General features: G+C 42.2%; 1 protein-coding gene across 1 annotated transcript in view; it reads right to left on the bottom strand.

Annotated features, from left to right (window-relative positions):
* The window catches only part of LOC310878179 (CUB and sushi domain-containing protein 1-like), a 740,702-nt gene that overhangs the window by 71,819 nt on the left and 646,783 nt on the right, over window positions 1-22,100 (bottom strand). The window contains exons 46-52 of the mRNA XM_083792333.1: window positions 21,562-21,707; window positions 14,712-14,792; window positions 13,879-13,992; window positions 9,409-9,525; window positions 9,146-9,217; window positions 5,671-5,817; window positions 620-808 (exon numbers count right to left, since the gene is read on the bottom strand). Coding sequence (XP_083648459.1) covers window positions 620-808; window positions 5,671-5,817; window positions 9,146-9,217; window positions 9,409-9,525; window positions 13,879-13,992; window positions 14,712-14,792; window positions 21,562-21,707 — 866 coding nt within the window. The remainder of the gene's footprint in view (window positions 1-619; window positions 809-5,670; window positions 5,818-9,145; window positions 9,218-9,408; window positions 9,526-13,878; window positions 13,993-14,711; window positions 14,793-21,561; window positions 21,708-22,100) is intronic.

The raw sequence follows: 22,100 nt of genomic DNA, 5'->3' as shown, positions 1-22,100 counted from the left end.
AGCAGAGCAGCGGGTGAGTCAGCTACAGAGTAGTGTCGCGTAGCCAGACAACTATTCCACAATCTCTGATTGTGGAATAGTTATTATCTCTGATAAGCAACAGCATGCTTGCGTATACCCACAGCACAAGAACCTTGCCTCTCATAAGATGCAATGGAAAAGTTCTGTGTAAAAAATGCCCCATTAAACTTTCAGATGCTGTTTTTCTCCCAGTGTGGAGGAAGAATGATTAGGATTTTTATTGTGATCTCTCGCCCTTGAAATATATAATCCTTGGTTTCTGTTGTGTTTGAGCAATAATAGTAATTCAAATCAGTTGTCCTCAAAACCACACCTCCAGTCGCTGTCACAGGATGTGAGCTCATGATCACGGCAGCAGAGCCTGTTTGTCCATGGCTGCACACGCACCTGCAGCCCATCAAGTATAATTTATGCTTCGTCCCGCGATGGTGTCGCGCACGCAGACCTCTACGCTCACAACAGTCGCATCCGTGATGCGATGTGATGTCAGCTGTTCTCTGTGCGCAATACTGTTGCGCTTTGAAGTATAAATAAAACATGCTAGTTGAGAACAAAATAAAGAGAAAATCCGTTCTTATATCCCATTGAGTTTCTATACCTTGACATAGAGGCGCTGGTATATCCCACTGGTACAGCCCGTTGGGGTGGAGTGTGCAGGTGGCATTGCTGGGGCCCACTAGACGGTAACCGTGGTTACAGTAGAACTGTAACCTGCTCCCATGGCGGAGATTAGTCCGGTTGACCACGCCCCCGTTGGCTGGCGGATCGTTAATGCTGCAGTAGACAGCTGGTCAGACAGAGAGGAAGACAAATACACAGGAAACAAGGATGAATTAAGAGCAGTGGATTCCAACCATAGACTGTAAAAAATATGGACAAAGCGTTCCCCGGGTCTAACATGAACGTAAAATGAAGCCTGTCAGTCCTTGAATTGTACATCGCCATCTTTCTAGATCCTTTTGGGCCTAGCTGGCCCACTGGCTGGCCCAGACAACGAGGCGGGACTTCCCCCCTTCTTCTTAGTTGGTTTTTATTTTGACTCGAGTGGGTGGGGAATCCCGATCATAGACTGTAACGGTAGCCACGCCCCTCAGAACATACGCGACTTTATGGTAATTATTTTAATAAATGGGACCATAATTTTCCAAAAAGAATATTATGACATTAGAAATGAGACTTTAAACTAGTGACTGGAAGCAGAAAGTATTCATGACCATGTTTATTAAGGTAATACAGTCTAGGTGAAGTTGGGCCCAAATACATGGACTTCTATGGGGCTATGGTTTTTTTTTGGGCCCAATGACCGCGCCACAACAGGCCATTATATGAACTTTCAGGAAATCCCGATTTCCTTGTGGCTTCACAAAATATCTGTCTGACTGCCCCCCTGATTCCAACCTATATGGTCCCACTTGTAATGCCCACTGGTGGGCATTACAAGTGGGTCCCCATTAGTCAGTAAGATTATATTCACAAAATGTAAATAAAAAAAAATAGATAAAAAATAATGGTATATATTTTTTTTTTTGTAAAACCTTGAAACGTGTGTTTTCATTGTGATATCTATAAGAAATAACTTAAAGTCCACTGATCCACGCCAGAACACAATGGATCAATCGACCCTTTTTTTTTGGCTTTCACCTTTATTTATAAAATGTTTGTAGAGGGATAGAATCACAGTAGGCTGACAGGAATTGACAAGAGGGTTGATATCCAGCAAAGGCCGTCGGGATCGGGAGTCGAACCCGCGGCACACCGCCAGACTGGATTACCAGCCAAGGTGCATGGACCGCTGAGCCACGGCCCAGGCCAATCAATTGATCAGTAACAACATGCTCTGCCCACCCATCTGACCAGTATCAAGCTTTCACCACTTTCAAGTGGGCCCCCCTGACCCGGAAAAGGTTGTATAGGAAGTACTGAATTAGAGAAATGGGACATGGAATTGTTAATGTGTGTTGAAAACGGGTGCAGTACGTAGTTCAGACAAGTCATTGATCCGACAAATGACAACCCACCTCATCTACTAACCAAAACATAACCGCAAGCACGGGAGCAGACGCTGGTCCGACATGCGGATGAATGTCGGACTAATGCCCTGTCTGACCTCCTGTTGAAAACATGGCAAAATGCATTCGTTTCTGTGGTAGAAATGAATTGGCCAAATTAGTTCATCGTCTGCAAGTGAGCGAGGGGGAGAAAAAAATAGTTGGGTCTAAAGAAACTTCATCAGTGAGGTGCAGCCAAGCCTTCGTTAGTAATGTGCTCCTCAGTTGGGCAGCAGCTCAGCGCAAACGCTGTCAAAGTTATAGAAGCAGAAACTGCTGGAGCATGAAGAACACTCTAGAAGTTTGATTACTCTCACTTTCTTTGATTGCTCTCCCTTTCTGCCATTTTGTCAGGTACTCACCATTCTTTAGGTATGCGGTCTAGTCTAACTTGGACTCAGGGGGGGTGGACGCCTCTGCCTTGCATAGTCCCCAGTGAATAGGCAGGTTGCTATTCACCGGTAACCTAACTTTGGTGAATATATCAGAGGGTGTTGTAAACTTGTAGGCTTGGATTTTAGTAAAAAGCCCCCCTTTTAAAATACATCACACGCACACGCACACACGCACACACACACACACACACACACACACACACACACACACACACACACACACACACACACACACGGACGGATGGACGGATGGACGGACGGAGTGCAAAACATACTCTCTCCCCATGCCTTCGACCTGGAGACAAAGAAGCAAAGATCCTAAAACCAGCTCAATGTTTTTGTAGCTTTTGCAGCAGCTACAAACATCGGATGTATCTTTGTATCTTCATGTTGCTGGCTTCCATTGACAATGAATGGTAGACTGTATTCAACTTTGCATCAACTGTGTGAACAAAGCATTAGAGACACAGTTGACATACTGGGAGCTGTCCTGTCAGCACCATGGACAGAGTCACTACATCAAGCAGGGAGCTTGGCTATTTTTAATACAAAAAACCCCAAAAAAACAAACATGAGACCAATCACATTTTCAAATATTACCTAAGTCGAGATGTTGTGAGCTTGTAGATCAGCTATTTTCACAACAAATAATGATAAAAATAAAGTCAAACTAAATGTAATGCCTACAATTCCAAGTATATACATTTTATTGATTGATATTCACCAATTGTGAAACTGTTTGTCATCTTACATCAGGTTTCATCAGATGTCTAACAGGTTTGCAAAAAAAACTTTTTAAGTGGACTGGACAAAATCATGTTCTCAACATTGGCCAAGTCTCACAACATTTAATCATTACAATCGACCCCAACAACGATTTGCTCTCACTGCAATGCCCAGAGGCTCGGTGGGGGGTGCTGGGGGACAGGTGGGGGTGAATTAAAGGTACATGTCCCTGCATGCTCCATCTCTGTTACATACAGTGGTGTAAAATAGTAGGCTAAGTACATATATTTAAGTAAAATTTTGATGTATTACTTGAGTATTTACAATTTACAATACTGTTAATTCTTCTACTCCACTACATCTCAGAGGCAAATATTGTACTTTTGCTCCACTACATTTATGTGAAAACTACTAGTTACTAGTTACTTTGTAGATTTTGATTATAATTACAAAACATACAGTAACAACTTTAGCCTATACATTTCGGCCATTTGAAAATAGCAGATCTACAAGCTCGCAATGCATCACGATGCAACACATTGTGAGCTTGTAGTTCTGCTATTTAAAAAAGATTTTCATACATTTGAAATGAGACATTCTGGATTCTGCACAATGCGTACTTTTACATTTGGTACATGTTGATATACTTTTGTACTTTTACTCAAGTAGATTTTCAATTCCAGACTTTTACATTACTTGTAACAGAGTATTTCTACATTGCAGTACAAATACTTTTACAGTACTTAAGTAAAACTTGTGAGTACATTTTCCACCACTGGTTACATTATCGCCGGTCCACACACATAATGTGCCTTTCCAACTCTTTGCACTTTCCTGATCTTTTGTGAAAATGCACATTTTCCTTCCCTGCAGGTTTTATTCACTGATTAGCCTAATGCTAATTCTACTGCTTTGCTACTGAAAAGAAATGTCCAGCAGAGGAACTATATCTATTCAGGGAATCTGACTAATTAACATATAACGCCTTGGCAAATGCTGCTACCCTTTCTCACTGACACTGTTCTGTTTCTGACAATGCAGTGACAATCTACTGAACTGTTCTGTTTCTGACAATGCACTGACAATCTACTGAACTGTTCTGTTTCTGACAATGCACTGACAATTTACAGTTCTGTTTCTGACAATGCACTGACAATCTACAGAACTGTTCTGTTTCTGACAATGCACTGACAATTTACAGTTCTGTTTCTGACAATGCACTGACAATCTACAGGACTGTTCTGTTTCTGACAATGCACTGACAATTTACAGTTCTGTTTCTGACAATGCACTGACAATCTACAGAACTGTTCTGTTTCTGACAATGCACTGACAATCTACAGTTCTGTTTCTGACAATACACTGACAATCTACAGAACTGTTCTGTTTCTGACAATGCACTGACAATCTACTGAACTGTTCTGTTTCTGACAATGCACTGACAATCTACTGAACTGTTCTGTTTCTGACAATGCACTGACTATCTACTGAACTGTTCTGCTTCTGACAATGCACTGACAATCTACTGAACTGCTGTTTCTGACAATTATGCACTGACAATCTACTGAACTGCTCTGTTTCTGACAACGAACTGACAATCTACTGAACTGCTCTGTTTCTGACAACGAACTGACAATCTACTGAACTGCTCTGTTTCTGACAATGAACTGACAATCTACTGAACTGCCAATAGACAGAAAGCATGCCAAAACATTTACCTATACCTGGAAGGAGCTAATATCTAATATTGCAGAACAACTTGGGAGCAATTTAGAAGAGTAATGAGTATCTGCTGCTGAGGACGGCAACCTTTGGAAAGTTCAACAAATAATGAGTCACGTCTTGTTTAACAATAACAATGAGTCCAAAGTCCCTTCACATGAATGATCTGAGAGACTATGCAACATAAAGGTCCCGAACCGACAGTGACGATATGTAAAGATTAAATATGAGCTTAGATGAACCATATGACCTTCAAGGAAGGCATAATGTGTTCTAAAGGATTCATCTGGTATAGCACACTGCATGGGGTCACTACTGAATAAAGTGAAAGCCTGTGTGTGTACTGTGTAGGATAACATAACTTTATACAATTGCCGCTATGGTGTATGTCCGATTTCAGATTGTTTCAGATTAGGCTCCTGGGAAATGGTTTTTTCATGAAAAGTTGTAACACAATTCAGAGAGATACAATCATTTCTGGCTGGGTGTTCATAGGCTCATATCAGGCCAGTTCTTGCGGAGATACAATAATCATCCAAGTTTTATCGTTATAATGTGTGTGAGATGCTGAAACTCTGGAAGCATGCCTAGACATACTCACTAAAAGGATATTTAATTCAGTAATTTCTAATGGTTATCCCCTGGGTCGACAAATTAAAATGTTTTCAGTTTTTTTAATTAACCAGTCATCATTGATATGTAAATACAAAATTATAGATGGATATACAGTATTGATGGATGGATGGATGGATGGGTACCTGAATATCGGATCTTGAATCCTCTCTTGTTGGTTGCATGGTCAGTGGACCAGCGGAGATACAACTGGTTGGTTTTAGATGTAAAGTTTAGTTGAGATGAATGGTTACCACTCAGTGCCACCAACAGGGGGCTCTGTCCTGAAGGACCTGGAAGCAGAACAATATTATGAGACAAGGGCCCTCATTTATCAACCGTGCGTACGCCAAAATATGGGCGCACGCCGAAATTACCGACATTTTCGGCATTTAACATTTCCGGCAAAGCTTGAAATTGAACTTGAGTAGGACAAATAGTCACGTCTGGTCGGAAGCTGGCGTACGCTGTTTTTCACACAAGCGGATCGAGCAGCCTTGTCTGAACTGCTGAGAGGCTGTCACAGGCATCTAAACATATATGTATTCACTCCTAAAATGTTTATATAAAAGGTATGTATAATGTATATGGGCTACATGTAAAAAATAAATAAATAAAAATGTTAAGGAATACATGTGTCATATGAAATTAGTAGGAGATAAAATCGCGCAATTAAAAACAATGTTGCAAGAGATGCTTAAGCCATTTAAACAGTGTTTTGCATGAGCGCATACATGCGAGGATTTGGCCTGTCTGTGCTGAAATATTTCCATGACGGGACGTCATGTGCTGCAGCTCAGCTGCGGAGAGTCCCAACGTGCGTGGTATAGCCTACTGTAGCCTAATCTACAGCAGGCCGATGTCTTTCTTACGGTATGTGCAATATAATAAACCAGACGCGTCGCTCAATGCCAAATGTACCGTGCCAGGCTCCCAGCGCAAGTGGGAACTGCATCGGAGATATAGGTATATTAAGCCAGGCAACCACCAGCCACATGAGGCTATATACGGTTTTTGCTGCACATTCATATAATGACAGTTGACAGCCCGGCCGGCGGCCACTGTAGTGACTAACGACTGCGAGGCAATCTAAATAGACTGTCGAACGTCGGAACGTGCATGGTCAGTTGGTCACGGACGGACCACTGTGATAGAGAGAGACAGACAGACAGACAGACAGACAGACTGGACAGGAGGAGCACCTATTTGGTGCCTATTTAATTATGGTTCACAGGTTCAGGTTTTCGTTCACTAATATATCTTGTTGTATATTAAATTAAAAATACTTTAATAATTTAATATACAACTAACAACACACAGTGAAAAAATGCGATATGTGTGCGGGGGGTGAGGCGGGCAGCAAGGGAAACGAAGGGAGAGGAGAAACAGACAGCTTTATTTAATGTGTCATGTAGGTGCGTGCGTGCGTGGAGGACATGACAGCAAGGCAAGCGAGGTGAGAGGGAACAGACAGGGTAGGCCTACAACTTTATTTAATTCATGCAGGTGTTCGTTGTTTATTTATTTAACAACACACCAGTTAGTTGGGCTTGCAAGTTGCGTGTGCGTGCAGCGTGTGTGCGTCTGTGTGTGTGTGTGTGTGTGTGTGTGTGTGTGTGTGTGTGTGTGTGTGTGTGTGTGTGTGTGTGTGTGTGTGTGTGTGTGTGTGTGTGTATATGAGAGAGGGGGGTGAGGCGGGCAGAAAGGCACGGTAACCATGGTTTCCAGATCGTATAGCAGTGGTTCAGGTCGCAAAAACGAGGGCGAGGCTTGATTTCTTAGGGCGTGCCAGATCAAATTCAGCCGTGACATTTATTAACGTGAGAACAAAATTAAGGAAGGATCAGCTGTTTGCGATCACTTTATAAATGCCGTGGCGACGTGGGTGTACTACGAAACCTGCACTCGAATCTGTGGCAGATTTTACACTCGATTGATAAATGAGGGCCAAGGCGTTTGCGCGCATGTGTGTATGCGTGTGTGTGTGTGTGTGTGTGTGTGTGTGTGTGTGTGTGCGCGTGCACATGTGTGTGTGTGTGTGTGTGTGCGTGTGCGTGTGTGTGTGTGTGTGTGTGTGCATGTGTGTGTGCACGTGTGGGTGGCTCACAAGCTCACAGTGTTATTATGTTTCTCCCAGAATATGGATACCAGTGTTAAAGTGGTTAAAGCCTACCGTGGTACACGGTCAGATCCATTATTGTCAAAAGTAAAAATAGTTCAAGTTCACGAGTTGCTCACGAGTTGTACACGCATTTCACAACGGGTGCATCCAGATGCTAATGTCTGTTTGTTCGTCCTTGGCATGGAAAGGCTTGACAAGGTGTTTGCAATATACAATTACAACTTTGGATTCTTGCCTTTCTTTTGGGAACCCCATTATCTTCTCCACTGCTGTGTGCAGTGAGCATACTCCTGCCAGTGTGCCCCTGCCCAGCTGGAGCTAGTCCCTAGTGCTGTTCAATGGCTGCCCACTGCTCCAATTAGTTAGGACGGATTCAATGTAGTTAAGATGGGTTAAATGAAGAGCTTACATTTTCCCATGGGATCAATTAAGTATCTTACCTTGCCATGTAGGTGTGTGCCTCTTTGATTGCATGTGCGCGCGCATGTGTGTGTGTGTGTGTGTGTGTGTGTGTGTGTGTGTGTGTGTGTGTGTGTGTGTGTGTGTGTGTGTGTGTGTGTGTGAACCATGAGTACAAGCAATTATCTATTCTAAGCTATACGTGTCATTGTTTTTATATTTTGGCAGTCTTTGCCATGTCCACAGGCTGGTTATCAGGGGCTTGAGGTGAGAAGTGTAAGGCAAAGCAGCTTGCAAAATATTGCTCAATCTCCTCCATTATAAGCAGTCGGTAGCCTGGCACTCAACCTGTATTTTCATTTTGTTTCACTTCATTATTCAGACTGAAAGCCCTTCCGACGGTTTCTGGGATGGGCGTTGCAAAAGCGTCAGTCTTCGGCGATGGGTTCACACCAACCAATCAAAATAGTAGCAAAGCAGATGACGTCGTTGTCAATGTGGCTAATGCAGTTGGTAACCAAACAAACAGTCAACGAGTGCTACTAGCATTTAAACAAACACAGTAAATATACGTTGGATGATGACGTTTCTGTAAATAAACTATTTATCATGCGATTTGATTTAATATCCAGATCGATACGGTCGTGAGTTGCCACAGTGAGGGCAGCCATGTTTGTTGTTTGATGTCATCGAGTTGAAACATCGCTGATGGCCAATCAGCCGCTGTATCAGATTTTCAACTGAGTCAAACGCCGCCATAGACAGAGTCACCACACTTGAATCGCCAGAACATGATAATGGGTGTGGCTAGTGATTAAGGGCTGGCGCCAGGCTATGCAGTCGATCTATTTGGAGGAGAAGGTGCTTCCTGTACCCATAATCTTTCTCCGGTGTTGGTAATAGGGCGGACCGAAGGGTATGACCAATGTTGACTGTGAATAAGTTCATGTGCATGTGTTGTTTACATTCTGGACTTGTTTGGATTCAAGCACAGAGACACATGTTGTTTCGAGTGTGCAGGACATCAGAAGCAAAATGGACTCAAATAAAGAAATGTTTTTAATTTTAGTGTGTGCGTTTGTGCAGATGTGGAGAAATACCATCAAAGATCTCCAGTTCATCAAACTGTTTCTCGCTGTGAAACATCTCAACATAGATGCTGATCGTATAACCTAGAAGAGAACACATTTTGGAGTCACAGGATTTCACGATATGCAATTACAAATATTTAGAACAAAAGTGAACATAATATACACACGCACGCACGCGCACACGCACACGCGCACACGCACACACACACACACACACACACACACACACACACACACACAGCACAAATGCACGTACTGAGTGACTCACTTACCAGGTAAAATATGCAAGAGCCAGGAGCATGTCTGACTGTTGGGATAGTTGCTGGGATACCCTGGACTCAGAATCACTCCTGATGATGAAGTCCGCTCCTCATTGGCTGGGCACTGGGCTGGAGTGGACAGTAAAGGGAGACAAAAGCCACGACACCATGACTTATTTGGTTTTCACTTATCCGTTCGTTCCCTCTTTCCTTTGTCTCTACTTTGTTGTAGTGTTGCCGCTTCCATCCTTTTCTGCTTCCCATCTGTCATTTTTCCGTTCATCCAATTAGTTATTGTCCTTGGGACATTTTGCAGAGCAAATTTAACACACTAAACTCAGAGAATACAAGCGGCAGCTAATTTAATTCATTCAATACACCATGGGACAACTGAACCATGCTCTCGTTCTTAGGACCGCTGCGTAGAGGCATTGTGTGGAAGGCAGCAACAACGGGGAGCAGAGGAGAGACTGCCTTCATGGCCTAGTCCAACATGCTGCTGCGCGCCGCCTCACAGGCACAAAAAGTGGGACCATTTATTTCCCCAGAAAAAAAAACAGGGGCGACCGTGCTTTTGCTGTGGCTGCCCCTAGGCTTTGGAATGGCCTTCTCCTTCACATTAGGGGATTCCACCCAGTCGGTTTTGAAGTCCTTTTTAACTTTATTACTGCCACTAGGTGCACACCTGTCGTATGTACAGCTACAATAACGCTGGGTGACCTAAAGTGGCACTGTTGAGCAGCCTAAAGGGGCTCATTGCTTGGTCTTAAATTCTTTGGAAAAAAATACTTTTTTATTTCTAGGATAAAAGAAAACCGAGATCCACATGCTTTGATTTATTGTATATATAGCCACAGTAGCACAAGCACCTACACATCTCTATCCATTAAGCCGACCATGCACCTCCACCCCACCCCAATAAAACAACAATAGCCGCCCACGTATCCCCCACACCCTGGAGAGAGACGTTAACAGACTGATCAGGATATTATAATCCCCTCAGAGACTGAAATATATACTCCTGGCTGTGAAGACACGGATCAGCGTATGTGCATCTCTGCATTGCAATGCAGAAAACAAGGAGTCTGTAGTCCTCCTGTGCATTAAAGAAGCCATGACTGTTGGCGCAAGGATACTATGGGCGCATCAACACACACTGTTAAGTTAGCGACTAAGACTACATTTCCTGTCAATATTAATCAGTGTAAAATCTAGGCCATTGGGAGGTATAGGGAGATGCTTTATTGTGAAGGGCCCTTCACGGCGCCCGCCGGAAAGATAGTGTTTAAACTGGGCTGTTTACTGCCGCACGTCACAGAGTACCGATGTATTTGTCAGTATCTGTCAGGTGTGGCTGTGAACTGCAGACTCTGCAGTAGCCTGGTAAAGTTGAGTTTTGATTATTTTCCCATCTTTGGGAAGTCAGTCTTTGAACTGTCAATCTCGCTTTGGGGCATGGCCCTGAGTCCCTCCGCCATTGACTATACGGTATAAGGGACAGGTCCTGGACCTGGTGAGAGCAAGAGTGGACCATGGTGAGACGTAGGAGGGCCCCGGACAAGAGCCTATCCTTCCATGCGCCAGATTAATATACCTCCCAGTCCCGGCAGAGCAGGGACTGTATGGGCATAATAGAGCATACTATCATTATAGATTTTGACAACGTGTTGATGAGCGGTGGGATTGTCGACATATATTTTTGGTACCTTTTGCAAAGTTTAAAATACAGTAGGAAATCAATGTATGGGGAGAAAAAAGATGAAATATGGAGATACATGGTTTCTGCCTGACAGCGTCAATATGTTTCACCATTTGTGTTCCTTTTAAAGTAGGCTACTTTGATACCCACAATGATTTTGTCCTATAGTTACCAATCCCCATCGTCACCTTATAAGCTGCCATTATATTAAGGCCTTGCAGGGTAGATAGACACCAGAGCCATTCTCTCTTTGTGACGGCTGCTTACATAATGAGACGACACACAAAGGGAGCATAAGATCTAAGACCAACTTATAATGTGTGTCCTCTGGAGACCTCTCTTTAGACTGTCGGCTCCATTTTCTCCCGGTTTACAAAGGAAAAGATATAGGCCGTTTAATTCCTCATCTCTGACAGTGGTGAGATTGAATGTCTTTAAGGCTCGAGCTTAAAAGAAAAGTAGTTCAAGCACACAGCAGCACAAGACACCACCACACTTAACAGATGTATAATTTAACTCAGAAACATCAGGACCCACAACTAGCACTTCTAAACCACTTATACCTAACCGGGCTCTCCCATTGGTCTATACTTGGTGCCCTCCTTTTGTCCATCTACACCAAATCTCTGCCAAAATAGCCAATCTACATTACAAGCTATAAGCTCACGGCAAGTCACATTGTGGTGCATTGTGAGCTGGTAGATTGGCTATTTTCATCCACCTAACCATGCTTCACACAAAGGGAGCCGAGCTAAGTTGTCTGGGACGGCACTTACAATGTGTGTCCCGCAGAGACCTCTCTTTAGTCTGTGGGCACCATTTTCTCCTGGTTTACAATGGAAAATAATATACTGTTGCATACATCTCTGAAATTGAACGTCTTTAAGGCTCAAAAAGGCAAATCAATAAATACAAAAAATAAAACGTATATATATATATTATATATATATATATATATTCTTTTTTTTAACACAGCAGCACAACAAAACATGTCAAACTTCATTCCAATAGTCTCAGAAACACCAGGAGCTACAAATAGCACTTCTTATAAGTGCAAGTTAAAAGGTATACTATTTTAATACATGAAGGTGTCATTCAGTCTAGCAAGAGAACCACAGCTTCTCCTCAGGGTGAGAATCCTAAGCCCTCTGAGCGCTGTGCCTGCCAGCATGACAAACAGCTGTGCTACTGATCCTCCAGATTGAAAAGCATCTCTGGCATTAGATGTAGAAATCATGAAGAATAATGTGTCAAGTCCAGAAGAGTGTCTAGACAAACGTTTCTTTCAACTTCAGCACACCAAACTAACACGCTTGATTTTTGTTTAGTTTTTTGGGGGGTTTTTTCATCCCAGAGTAACAAATTGCCCATTTCAGTGATTTACTGTTGTCTTTAAATATGTGTTTTGGGTTATAGCCTATTTCTTCTTTTATTCAACAAGAACAAGAAAATAAATGTAAAAACAAAACAACATATTTCACTTGCTTTAAAACATGAAAGATAGATCATCCATCTCGTTTATTATAGAAATAATCTTTTATGGTAGTCATTAAAAGACTAATAGTATTTCACTCTGCAAGAACTTTCACAAACGCCTCTTTGTGACTTTGAGCCTCTAATATTACCTGTCGCTGTGATCCACTGTCACTACCCAGTGTCCAAGTTTTGGACACGACTCTTAATGTAGATGATTACAAACAGGCACGTGCAGGGGTGTTTACAATTTTTCCCCCCCCAGTCCACATAAGGGCATGTGGGGGGCCAATAAGGGTGGGCCTATAAGGGCCGTTGGCCCTTCAAGACGAACATTTGACAAGCAATGATAATTCCACTATCATAATTAGTATTTATAATTATACTTTTAATGTGCTTGCTGCCATCAGTCAGTTTTAGTTTCAGACTAATGAGAACGTATTGCTTATTTTACTGTCCAATGACATGAAATGGCAGAAGCGATGCCAGCGCAAAAAAGACCACCCCCAAAAATCGCACATGCCCTTTTCTGGGGTTTGAGTCCCTGCCCCCTCAGTGCTCTCTGCATGGCCCTGATTACAAACAAGGACGCTTATGGCCTTGAATGATGTAATTAATTATCTGTGTGTACTTTGCTGTGTTTGTACAGTAGATGTGTACTTCGAAGTAGGAATTATTTATTTTAGTTCAAAATTAGCACGAGACCGTGTCTGATTTTCCCAGACATACGATTGGTTTAGCATTCATGAAATCTAACTGTGGCGGCTTTGCTTGACAAGAGTTTCATGTTGTTATCTATTATAAATTAAGAGCCAAAGTTCTGGTCCATCATGTTTTATCAAGGCTGGATTATGGTGTAAAATATTCAAAATAAGCTGAATGAAGATGGTAAACATTTCTAATACTAAAATGTTTGCTTTTGGCTTATCAAGCATAGCGGCCCATGATGTCATGTTTAAACAATCAAGATAAGAGGCGATCAAAGAAAGAAATCTAATCGCTCATGCTGGCACAAACACGTCGGTCTGAAAGTGCCATGCCAACCAGCGCTGCCCGGGTAAACAATTACGCTTTTAAGATGACGGTACATGCGTTAACCTGTCAACCTGCCAAAAGTAAAAAAGGTCAATTGCCTTCCCGTCTGTTAGAAAAGTACTGTATTTGAAGGCCCTAGTAAAATATACCGGTTCTGTTCAGAATTTATCGTCGTCTTTCCTCAACATAATAGATAATGCTCGATAGTGGACTCGATAAGAAGACCTTAACGATGTGAATTGATACAGGGAGATGGTGTGACAGCTTGATCTTACCTTGACAACTTGGAGGTGGAGCTTCAAAAAGCAAATGGGAGTTCAGTTTACAGGTGAGCTCAGCTTTTCCAGCGAGGGAATACCCAGGGAAACATCGATACTTCACAATATCTCCTGGCAGACAAGAAAAACAACAAAAAAGAGTTGTTACAGTAGACATTTAGCTGAAATGTTATTGTATTTGACTAAACTTACATGGAACTTATCCAGATTGGAATTCGATTGTTTACTATCAAGTCTGAACAGCAAAACACATTTATTGGTTTCACGATTCAAACTAATTATGTGTCTCGACACTCGGGTCAATCCGATCTACAAACTTGTAGCTCTGCTATTTTCGTTTCGTTTCGTGGACAGAGATGAGGTCCAAGTCTGTGGATCGCAGGTTCTGTGACCATGGTCTGCGGAAGAGCCCTGAGGTGCCAAACATTATCAAAATATTTTTTGCAAACGGGAATACATTATTGGTGTGCCGATTTTAGTGCTTTTTCATTAGCATGTTATGCCGACAAAACAGCAGAAGACACAGAACTTTGTGGCAGGTTATCTTGCCCAGCGTTACCAGGGCTATTGCTTATTGTTTGTCTTGGTAGGTAGCAACATCTCTGTCACTCTCTTGTCTCCCAAATCCATCTCATCCCTCTCTGTATAACTTTCTCAGTCACACTCCCTTCTCTGAATTTGCGCTGATTAAGTGTCTATATTTGGGCATAACCTGGGCACACAAACAGAACCATCTTGATTTGTATATATATATATATTTGCACGTGCATGCACGCACGCACTTGTTATTAATAGCAGTTTATACACATTTTAAAGTATTTTTTTGTTACCTATCTGGAAGTCCTCATCTTCAAAAATAATTTCAGCATTTTCCACTGGAGCGGGAGGAGGGCATTTCTTCAGGCGGTATGCTGGGGAGAGCAGTGAAAAATCATTACAAGGGCAAGTGGCATTCAGCAGAAGAATTTCTACATTATTTAAAACACACTGCAACAGAATACAATATTATTAAGGGACCAAGAAGTCTCATTGCATCTTGGTAAAACAGAATCCATTCTTTTTGGGTCCAACCATTCCCTTAAAGACCATGCACTTCACCACTTTTCAACTTATCTTCATAAAATTGGTCCACAGTCCTCACTAATGTTCATGATAAAATACCCCCAAATCCTACTCAGTCTGTGTCTCATAGGAGGGCTGTGGGCAGTTCAGAAACCCGTCCACCAGTAACATCATCGTTTTAAACAAGATTAAAAATAAATATATATATTTAGATTTATATTATCATGAGAACGATGGCTTCCATTATCGTATTGCAACTTTTCAGGAATAGAAAGCCTGCAGTTTCTATTAGCTTCGAATCCCCATCGATGATGTCACTGGTGCGACGGGTTTCTGAACTATCCACAGCCCTCCCATGAGACACAGACTGCGTAGAAAAGAATTGTGGTATTTTATCATGAACATTAGTGAGGACCAATTATATGAAGGCATGTTGAAAAGTGGTGAAGTGGTCCTTTAATAGGGTAAATGGAAAGGATTTCAAGGTCAGTGTTGATGACATACAGTATATATATAATAGTAATCTCTAGCAAAGACGAGGTTACATATCTGGGCTGTATCCTGAACAATAAACTGACGGGTGAAGGCATGGCAACAAGAGCGATCAAAAGAGTAAATCAAAGAACAAGATTCTTGGGCAGAATCTCCTCCTTTGTTAACAAGACGGCTCTCAGGACACTAGCTGGAGCCTGCACCTCCTGGTTGGCCAACATCTCAGTCACAAGAAAATAAGCTCCAGACCTCCCAAAACAAACTAATCAGACTTTTGCTAGGCCTAGGGCCCATGGCCCAAGCAACTGAAAATGGGACTAGCATTTAAGATTCTTAATGCAGCTCTACCCTCCATTCCCTCAGTGCCCATTTACTTCACTAATTACCTCAAAAAGGTGAGCAACTCCCACAGCCACAATACTAGAGGGAGCGTAAATGATCTGGTGCCACCCATTTTCAGAACAAAATTAAATTCACCTTTCACAGGACTGCCACTCAAGTGTGGAATGCCCTACCCCCTTCCCTCAAAAGAAGCAGCTCATTGGTTTCCTTTAAAAAAGGGTCTGAAAATTCACCTGTCACTGTCATCAGGTCAAAGGGAGAGAAGGTGATTCATAATAATAATAATTATATCTGGGACTTATATAGCGCTTTTCTAATACCCAAAGACGCTTTACATGTGTAGGGGCCGGGGGGGAAGGGGGGGGGGGGGGGTGACCAATGCTGTGCTTGACTGTACCCTGCATACTGTTTGCATCTTATTTTTTTTTAACAATCAAAATGATCAATCACAAACCGACCAGAAGTCTAAAAAAAACCAAGACAAAATAAAACCAGTAAGATGCCCTGAAGGCGAGAAGCGAGGTTGAGGTAGCACTGAAACAACAGAGCTTCTTAATAATGCACAGTTAAGAAGCAGGAGTTAAACTATTAATCTGGTGTTCGTGAGGTCAGATGTAGAGTTGCTGGCCGGCTCCATATATGCAGATCTAAGGGTTTGATAAGGTCAGATCAACATAATATGGAATGAATTCTGTATTGGCCATATATGGGGCGTGTCTCACTAGTGTGACGGACGCGAGATGCAGGTTTTCATAGTAAACTGCAACCTATGGTCGCAACAAGATAGTATCGGCTTGGCCTTCCAGTCCAATCTTTTAGCTATCAATTTGTGCACAAAGCTGCACAAATCACAATGCAGTGTTCTGTATAGCAGAGCCTCTGGCATCAACATGAGCCGTACTCTGATGAACTGGACAAAACAACTTTGGCCTCTCTGTACAGCCAGCTGTGAGGCGAGAGCGCTGGGACCGTCACAAATGAAAATTGTAGCGATCATTGTCTACCTATAATGCACTAAGGTAGTAGCGAGGCATCATTTGCGTTTCAGCAACGTTTCACTTCTGATCGCGGACGTTTGAATCAGTGAATATATTTACAACTTGGACTGCGGCCCAGCAAATAATGTTGACAGTTGTTGTAGATTAAATAATCTTCCAAAGATGAAGGAATGACGAAGTAAAGTGTTGAGACTTTATTCAGAAGATTCAGCAGAGTAACAACATACAGAGAGTGAGGCCTCCTTGCCTGTTCCAGCAGCCCCTCCGGGCGCAAGCCTCCTCAACCACATTCTCAGACAGTCTTTATAGTCTTGTTTTAACAGAGATGCCATACTAAATCCATAGGATCTGCGCTAAACATAAGGGCGACACACAAATAAGTATACCTTTGCTGACAGCGTGGAGGAGCCAAGTCAGCTGTTAGATTGACAGCTGCAGTTGAATTAGACTGAACACATTGGGGAGCAAAGAGACTTAATGGAAGGCAAATATATACACAATAATGCATTATTTGGCAATGTATTTGGCATTCTAGACTTTCCATTACACAGTTAAATTGTGTAGTGTACATAAAAAAACTCTATGCCAATAATCTATTGACCCAGACTCCTCAGTGTCCAAATGTCTGCCCATTACATTTCTACTTCTATTTGAAAAACAAAAAACCTCATCAATCAGAGGTATGTCCGTCTTTGGTGTGCATTTTTTTTGATGGAGGACAAGTGTCTGTCTGAAGCAGTCTCTAACCCTACAATGTTTTCTCAAATGGGAGTTTGGAATAATGGAAGGAAATCAGACTTCAACAGCAAATATTTAATTCATAACATTGATGTTTCACCCACCAAGGCCTTTTAAGGACGGGGAAAAAAATACGACCCTGGCCGGTAGAAACATTGATTTCTAAAACAGACGGACTCTACCTCAGCCCTCTGCTGTGCCTGCATCTGCTCTCTACTGAATAAAAGAGCAAAATAGCATAGACATACAATAGCAGTTTTTCAGAGGCAGCCACGCCAGTGCTAAGGTGATATATTTGATGATAGATCGAATGTTACAGTATATGGCAGCAGCTTACTGTATATAGCTCCACCAGTGAGGACAATAAAAAGGTCAGCCCACTTTAGTAGTTGTTAGGGTATTTGTCACTGTACATTTAGGGTATTTGTCACTGTACATGTACTCATGTAGGGTATTTATCACTCTACATTTAGGGTATTTGTCACTGTACAGTGGAGTAGAGTGGAGTAGAGTGCAAGTTCTTTGCGATCAATGTGTCTCCACTGCCAGTACTGAGCGAGAATAAGAATATTGGCTTAAACTACATATGGGGCACTGCGTGACTTTCTTTTAGGGTGCATGGTCTTAGGTGGACAGGACTGAAACATTGGCAGACTGAAACATTGCAGTCCCCCCCCCCTATGACTTAACGATGTCCATTTTACACTTGAGCAACGACGTTAAATTGAAAGTAATTAGCATAAAAATAAAACACAATTCTCATTCTTCTATCTCAGGGTCTGGGAGTTAAAATAGTACTAGGGGCGCCACCACAAATTCCTTTCAATGAAAGTTGCTCACAGTGCATGCTCCCCCAGACATTATGTGGCAGTTTCTGACCAAGGCTAAGTCTTTTTTTCTTATTTTTCTTTCATGTCAAACGCAGGGAATCATAGCTTCAAATTGACATATTGGTTGTTCAGTTTTACCCACCAGTTTTGGAGATATGGCTTATAGAGTAATGACATGCAGAAAACGGCGAGCTGAGAAAACAGGCTTCAAAGGTTCACTTCTGTTATCTGTGTGCGTTTGTGTTTGCGCACAGGTGGTGAAAAACAACCATGCTATTTTCGTGCTCATACCCACCCAGCCAGGCAGGCAGGCAGGCACCCACACACATAGCTCCGTAAGGGAGTGGTTGCACCACTCAAAAAGAGACACATATGGCCCTATCTTGAAAGTTGCTCACCCAGTGCATGCTCCCCCAGACATTTGGCCCCATCTTGGGCGCACGTTACCATTTATCCCTAAACTTATTTGCCCTATTTTACCATCTTGAAAAACATTTTAAAAAGGTTCAACTAGCCAATCTATCGATCTATCTTGTAGATCGGCTATTTGAACTATTTCAAAATGTTTTTCAAAATAGTAAAGAATGGCAAGTTTTGGGATAAGGGGTAAGGCGTGGCACTTTTTTATTCAATAGAGTATACAATTTGGTGTCAATAAAGCAGTCACACCAGGGTTTCACACTTTGGAAGTGTAATAGTGTCCTTTATTGCAATACCAGATTTCGCCACTAGTTCAGGTTTGCTTCAATAAATAAAAGAAAAAAAGGTCCTGGGGGCTTGTTCTATCCTCGCATCCCTCACTTGTGTCCTTGTCCTCGATTAGACGAGAGGACGGGGCAATAGATCAAGTTCGACTTGGACCCTCGGTCCTCGCTCCCTGAAGTGCTGATTTGTTGCTTAGATATGTCAGGTTGTGTTTAATTGGATGCTGTATTTCTCTAGGAGTTGAGCTGCTTGGAATGCGTTCTCCCATAGGTCCACCCATCATGCACAACTACTGTAACTGCACAATTGTGTACATAAAGATCCTTCAAACCACTATTGAATTTGTGTATGTCACTTGCTCGGAAATGTATGATGAGGGTGCAATTTGTGAAAAAGGGCAGAGGAATACAGGGGATAGAATAAAACATATTCATAATAATAAATACAAAAAATAGTCTGTAGGAATGAAAATTGGGATAGTAAAGGGATAGCATTATAGATGCTATACTTATACTACTAATACTAATACTACTACTAGAGGGGTGCCCAAAAGGTAGATTGTGATCTACCAGTATAGATCACAAAGGCTCTGCAGGTACACAATGTAAAAAAAAATGACATCTGCCACTTGTATTAAGGTGACTTGATTGACATAAAAATGGCCTTCCAGCTCAAACCCACAATGCAGTAGAGAAGAATCCGAAGAGGTTTAGGGAGCTAGTAGTATTTGCTATATGCTCCTCACAAGACTCCATTGCCTTCCGGACGAGACAGGATATTTGGCCTTACAACCAAAATGTCCTCAGTGATATCTGGCTTTACAAACCGGATATCGTTGAGTTAGAAATATCTGCATCCCGGGTATGTTCGGGTCGGACACCACTGCAGCGGGCTCTAATTTGCCTGGGGTGACCAGGGGGCTGATGTCACGTGATGTCACAACGACCTGGGGGCTTTCCTGGGGTGTGTGACGGGAATTGCGACTTCATGACAGAGTGACGGGAATTGTGGGTTATGTGAAAAAAAACGCAAGATGTCATAGTTATCTGCGACCTACAGTCGCAATAATAACAATAACAACAACAACAATAATAATATATCTATCTATCTATCTATCTATCTATCTATCTATCTATCTATCTATCTATCTATCTATCTATCTATCTATCTATCTATCTATCTATCTATCTATCTATCTATCTATCTATAATGTAATTACATTATATGCATATACACACAAATCAAATTTCCCTCAATCTCCCAAAAAAGCCCTTTTTGGAGCTACAGCCTTTTGCAGACACTGATTATATGAGTCTTCTTAACAAGGCTAAAGAAAAGGAAATAGTTTGGAAGACCTCCCCTGGGAAATCTGTAATTCATAACATCGACATTGCGATCAGCCCCCCTCCCCCACTCCTTCCATTGTTTAAATTCCTATTTTATAGAGCCTGTCTCTGTGTCTAGCTGTGTTTCTTGTACTATTACTGTAGAGTTTATGGATTCAATGGCCCTGAAAATAGATTTTGTATGCCCATACTGATACTGGAACAATTGCCATGTGTCTTTGTATGGATTTACATTTCTATGCTTATGGCTACGTGTCTGTATATATAAGCATCTGCCGATCTGTTTCTTAATGTCTGCATATTTGGGGGAACCGTGACCTAGTGGTTAACTTAAGGAGCATACCATTAGGCTCTAATGCAGTCTGACATTGAGTCGCGGGTTCGATTCTGAAGGCCGACAGCGTTTCCTGCGTGTCACTCCCCACTCAACCAAATGCATCGGAGATGCCCCCTCCACCTTCCCTACCTTCGAAACCTTCAAAATAGCCTTCCTGAGTTGACTTTGATTTTAACTCGTCACTTTTAGTGTTAATTTCTTCTCTTAACTTTTTCTAATATAGTTGTTATTTTGTTTTGGTCTCTCCCCCGGGCCCCACACATGTAATGCCTCTTTGAGTAGGCCTACTTAGAAAAGCGCTACAGTATATAAATCCTAGATATTATTATTATTATAATGATTAGAGTTTGAGTGTGCGGCTGATGTTTTCTCTCTTTTACAATGGACTTTTATTGCATTTAATATAACGAGTCTGCTTTGCTCTGTGAATGTCTCGTGAAACAGAGAGAGAGAGCGAGAATGGAATGAATGCACTACAGACTCTGAAATGAAACGGGCTCACATGAAAATAATTCAGGGAATGTAAAAACATCCAGCTGAGTTAGGAGGTTTTTGTTGAAAGGTTCAATATTGAATTAACCAACACACAGACGTAAAGGGTGTTCAATAGCATTGATTTATGACAAATAATATTAATAATAATCAAAAACCTCAAATTTAGTTAGGCGCGGTTTCTTCCTAGACAAACATGCGCGCGCACGCACGCACACACACACACGCACGCACGCTGGGAGGCTTAGCTCTTACAGAGCCACGCCAAAAAATAAAGTACAGTACATTATGTGTGACTGCATGCATGTACAGTGCATGATGAGCATGTGTGTCTGTACCATGGAAATTGAGAATGAAGAAGCCTCCGGTTGAGAAGTCTGAATGAAAGCGGATCAGGACCATAGGGCTGCTGCTGTAGGCTGATTCCAACGCTGTGTTACCACTGAACGCCCCTAACTGAGGGCTGGACGCATCTGGCCCGTCCCTAGAGAGAGAGAGAGAGAGAGAGAGAGAGAGTGAGTACACACACACACACACACACACACACACACACACACACACACACACACACACACACACACACACACACACACACACACATTTGAAATGTTTATTTATGTCCACATAATGAGAAGTACAGGAATACCTTGTACAAAGGACATAAACACTGCCAGTGCAGTTTGACAGTGGGAGAGCAGCCAGTTACAACGTGCATGGACGGCAAAGCATCGTTACATACATGTCGGACACAGGGCAGCAGACATAAATCATGGATAAAGGAAAAAACGCCTCCTCCAAATTGAGCGGCTTCCTATAATGGCTGAAACTGAGCAATACCTCGCTAACTGCTTGGCTCTCCTTTTGGAAAGGCCGGCCA

Source organism: Protomyctophum parallelum (genome assembly GCF_964188405.1).
Source record: "Protomyctophum parallelum genome assembly, chromosome: 2".
Taxonomy (NCBI): domain Eukaryota; kingdom Metazoa; phylum Chordata; class Actinopteri; order Myctophiformes; family Myctophidae; genus Protomyctophum; species Protomyctophum parallelum.
This window is presented reverse-complemented; position numbering and strand designations above follow the sequence as displayed.